At 35.1% G+C, this 4,775-nt stretch overlaps 1 protein-coding gene across 1 annotated transcript; it reads left to right on the top strand.

Annotated features, from left to right (window-relative positions):
- Positions 1–3,167: 3,167 nt before the first annotated feature.
- LOC126709969 (transcription repressor OFP12-like) lies at positions 3,168–4,416 on the top strand. The gene has a single exon (XM_050410352.1). The coding sequence runs from the start codon at positions 3,531–3,533 to the stop codon at positions 4,209–4,211; it is 681 nt and encodes a 226-aa protein (XP_050266309.1). The 5' UTR covers positions 3,168–3,530; the 3' UTR covers positions 4,212–4,416.
- Positions 4,417–4,775: the final 359 nt, after the last annotated feature.

The raw sequence follows: 4,775 nt of genomic DNA, 5'->3' as shown, positions 1-4,775 counted from the left end.
ATAGATAATTCTAAAATTTTAAGAGTAAGGCTTAATTTTTGTTGCTATTGTTGATGGTTATAGAAGACCCTAATTAATTCTCTAAAATTTTAGTTGAACCAACATTAATAAATAGAGATATCATAAGACTGTATTGCTAATAAGACTGGCCAAAATGGCCCATTAGCATTAATTTTTGAAATATTTAGCAACAGAGCACTGTTTCGGAAATAATTAGGGCAATACCACTTTTTCTGGTACTCGAGCTTGGTGAGCTCGAGTACCATGTTTTTTTAATCCACCGTCGCCCCATATTCAAGGAGCCCTATAGTGGCGTTTTTAAGCCCTATAGTGACGTTTTCGGGCCCTATAGCGGTGTTTTCCTACAAAATTTTTTTATAAGTCCCATAACAGGTTCAAGAGGCCCTATAATGGCGTTTTTAAGCCCTATAGTGACGTTTTCGGGCCCTATAGCGGAGTTTTTTTTTTTGAGAAGATGTTTGACCAATGAAAAGATGGTACTCGAGCTCACCATACTCGAGTACCACAAAAAGTGGTATTTCCCTAATTATTTCCGAAACAGTGCTCTGTTGCTAAATATTTCAAAAATTAATGCTAATGGGCCATTTTGGCCAATAAGACTAGTAAAATGTTATTAGTTGGAAAACTTAATATTGCTCTGATGTTTACAGTTACCAGAATGGGTGGAGTAGATTTTTAACATCAAATGAAGCAAAATAGTAGTTGAAATGGATCGAGCATTAAGCTCCCCACCATGTGCTAGGTGTGGTTCTTTGTGAGGTTGGTTGGACCATCCTAATATAGCCCTAGCTACCGGATCATTGTTCTTAAATCCTTCACATCCTCTTAAAGCTTTTCATATATAGAAAAACCAACAAGAAAGATAAGCAAAATTAAATGAAGCTAGGTACAAGATACCTCTTATTTTCTTGAGCACAAAATGTAGGGAAATCTTAAAATATGTCCTAGGAATTGGATAATAATGCTAGCAGATTGAAAATTCGTGACCAGCAGTGTAGTGGACCAATCTAAGCTTAAAAGAATTACCAATTTTTATGTTAATTTGTTCGAGTTTATTAATTGATACATATTTAGGCAATTTCAATCAGACTTTGTGAAATAACAAAAGCATTATATCCTGATTTTAGAAAAAAGGTAGTAGGAGGGTGGTGGGTTTTCATTATTCATGTGCTTTGAGTTTGAGTAAGCACTTCTTTGAACCTAACACCTGAGCACATTTTAAAAAATGCAGTAACTCATATACCACATATGGGTCGATAATCAAGATGGGTCAATTTTGGTGCATGGTCTCAACATTATTTGAATTCAACCATTCCTATAATCTTTTTTTCAAAATAGTTGATATTGAAATTGTAATTAGCGTAAAACATCATTTTCACATGAATCTATTGTCAACATTACATTTTGTTAGTATACACATTAGTTAGTCTAGCTTGTTGGGTTTAGCTCAATATATTGTACTTGCATACGCTCATATTACTTATATTTCATACATAATATGCTTATATAAAAACTCTCTATTGTATACAAACTATTCGTTCTCAGTTTCCCTGTCTTTATATTATTAGCACTTTTATTAGTATCAATCACAACATGTAAAAGTGAATACCATGAAAATTAATGTATTTCTAAACTCATTAATAGCCGGGAACACATTGCTCTTGCAAATTTCAAATTTATCTTGCACCAAAATAAGCCAAATTTCTCAGACCAGGTAGATGTGTTTGTTACTTCTTTTGAGCAAAACCTGATTGGGTTGGGGGGGCCTTAACACTGGCTTAACTGGGTGGCGTCAGATGTGGTAGTTGCACGGAAACACAGAGAATCACTCTCAGATTATTTGAGATCTAAATCAAATTATTACCGTGCCTTTTGAGCAAATGTTAACAAATGCTACATTCTGTAGCTTGTTATACATTATAGAATGCAACTTGTGGGACCATTATAAGACAGGTCCTATTTGGAAAATCTTGTAAAAGTGATAAGATAATTATATATATAACTGATATATCACTTTCCTATGTATCTCATAGACAGTGGTGATGAGTGGACCAACAATGATCAATCCATTATAAAGAAATATATCTCATTTTCTAATGTCAAATAATGCACAAAGATAAAAATATTGCCTTCGTGGATAACCTACAATCTCTCTGCAGTTAGATAAGTTCTAACTAAGATCTGTATAATATTTACTGTCGAAAACCATCTCTAAAACCCTTTTGGGGTAATTAGCCAAGCAATAATTTACAATACAACTATGATGTGAATGTTGTAATTGGTGCTAATAAAAAGAATGTTAATGGTGAATTCATATGAAAGTTATTATGCTACTCCAATCTCAATTAGCTACATCAACGATTATACAAAAAGATTGAGAAAATTATGATTTACCTGTTATAGTGATAACCAAATTCTGTGTGCAATTTATATCTATCCTAATTTTTGAGAAATTATTCGATACAATGTGTTACACATTCCTCTCATATAAATGCGAATCTTATATGTGGGCTCTACGTGTGAGAGGTACACATTTATATAAGAGAAACCTATATAATAAATGATATATTATATAATTTCATCATGATTTTCATGAGTAGCTAATTAACAGTAGTAAGCTTCGCTCACTTATATGTGCATAGACATACATAATGAATATCCGTATAGATAGTATAAAAATCTGCAAAAATGAATATATATAATTATATATGAATATATATAATTATATATGGCATTTGTCAATCTAGTCTGTACAACTCTGTTCAATTTTAACAACTTAAATGGTTTATGTACTTTTTTTGCTGAAATGGTTTAAATGGTATATGTACTTGGTAAATGAACTTAGACTCTTGCATTTAAATCTTGGAATTCCAAGGGTCCAAGCCACATCATGCTTATCCGAGAGTACTTTTGTTGATCCGTTATGATAAGGTCCATGTGCAATATTCCTTGTATACTATACTACTATTGATCAAGAGTATAATCAAGCACGCCATGCATAGATTGAGATTTGTGAGTGAATCAGACTAATTCTGTGCATTATTTAAGTGGTCCTCTCACTGTTTACACAGTTCTTTTCGGCTGTCTAGTCGCCATTGAACCCAAAGTACATCCTATAAAGTATAAACAACACCACCACTTGACCACCAATAGACCTCTACCATATGATGGTATACTCTCTCCCTCTCTAAGGCCAACACAAATAAGTAGTGCTCTACTCAGTCTAGCTACACCACTTCTCTAGTTCTCTCTCAAGCCAAACCCAATTACCTCTCTCATTTTTTTTCACTCTTCAAGGCCAACACACATAAATAGAGCTCCTCTCAATATAACTACAACCCTTCTCTAGATTCTCTTTCTCTCAGGCCAATGCCAATTAACTCTCTCTCTCTCTCTCTCTCTCTCTCTCTCTTTAGCTAAAGCCAATTAACACATACATAGAGCCTCACCTAGAATCCTTTTTCTCCTTTCTATCCCTCTCTCTCAATCAAGATTTACAAAAAGAATTAATGCCAATGAATAGCACACCAGGAAAAAACCTCAACCTTTGCTTCACAAAGATCAAATGGCCTCTTGCACCTCAATCATCATCCTCTCCCCGAGATGATCATGATCATCACAACCACACGTTCCCCTCCACCTCATCATCAACCCTCGTCAAAAACTTCAACTCCCTCTATGACACAACCACCTTTGACTCCACCTCCAAGTCCCTCAGCCACTCCTCCTCCTCTCTTTCCACCAACACCAACACCTCCTCTTCCTCAGAACCCGACTACGCTGCCGCCTTTGCCTCCCAACGCTTCTTCTTCTCCTCCCCTGGCCTCTCCAACTCCATCATACAATCCACCATTAATATCAATGCTGACTCAAAATCTCCATCCCCTCAACAACCCCATAATAACAATAATTGTACACTGGTCAACAACAGTGTGGCGGTCCCGACATACTCACCAGACCCTTACAATGACTTCCGTCGGTCCATGCAGGAAATGGTGGAGGCGCGTGAATTAGAAGATGAGCGCGTGGACGTGAAATCCGACTGGGAATTCTTGCATGAGCTTCTTTTGTGCTATCTAGCACTCAACCCTAAGAACACCCACAAGTTCATTGTGGGAGCTTTTGCGGATTTGATTGTTAGCCTCATGTCACAGCAGCCCATCAATGAGTGTGAATTTTCACAACGGTAAGACTTTTGTGCTTGAAATGTGGTCAAGTCAACAAAAAAAAAAAACCAAGAGAGAGAGTCTAGAACAATGCATGTAAATGTAACGTGGGTGTCAGGTAATGATTGATTAGTACTAAATACTAGTGGGAACCTAAGGTTGGTCCACTTTCTTATGTCGTCTAAGTCTAATATTATTTCATCTGTCTTTCCCGTGTTTCATTTTGCCATATCTTCATTTCCAGGATCTTTCCGAGTGTATTTTTTTAGGTTATTTTATTTTTCCAGTTAATTATCTCTGAACAAATATTATTTTAACCTATTGCACATATGGTTTAACATGTGAATTTGGTGTTTTTTAATAGCTACATATACAGGCATATAGCAAATCTATGATGTGTTACGTTATAATTGTTTCTTAGCATCATTTTAAAATACCAGTATATTTCTTTTTGTTGTAAGCAATGTTTGATCTCAGATCCATTATTTAAAAAATAAAAGACTTTATCAATTAAATTATCTGCAGCCAACTACTTATAGCTAATTTTAGTTTTATTATTCAACTTTATTTGGGGACTAATTATTAATT

This window comes from Quercus robur, chromosome 12 (assembly GCF_932294415.1).
Source record: "Quercus robur chromosome 12, dhQueRobu3.1, whole genome shotgun sequence".
Lineage (NCBI taxonomy): Eukaryota > Viridiplantae > Streptophyta > Magnoliopsida > Fagales > Fagaceae > Quercus > Quercus robur.
Note: the sequence above shows the minus strand (reverse complement) of the source record. Positions and strands in the feature narration are given on the sequence as shown.

What these genes read in the sequence shown, in the direction of transcription:
- LOC126709969 (XM_050410352.1), top strand. Translation starts at nt 3,531, where the DNA reads ATGCCAATGAATAGCACACCAGGAAAAAACCTCAACCTTTGCTTCACA.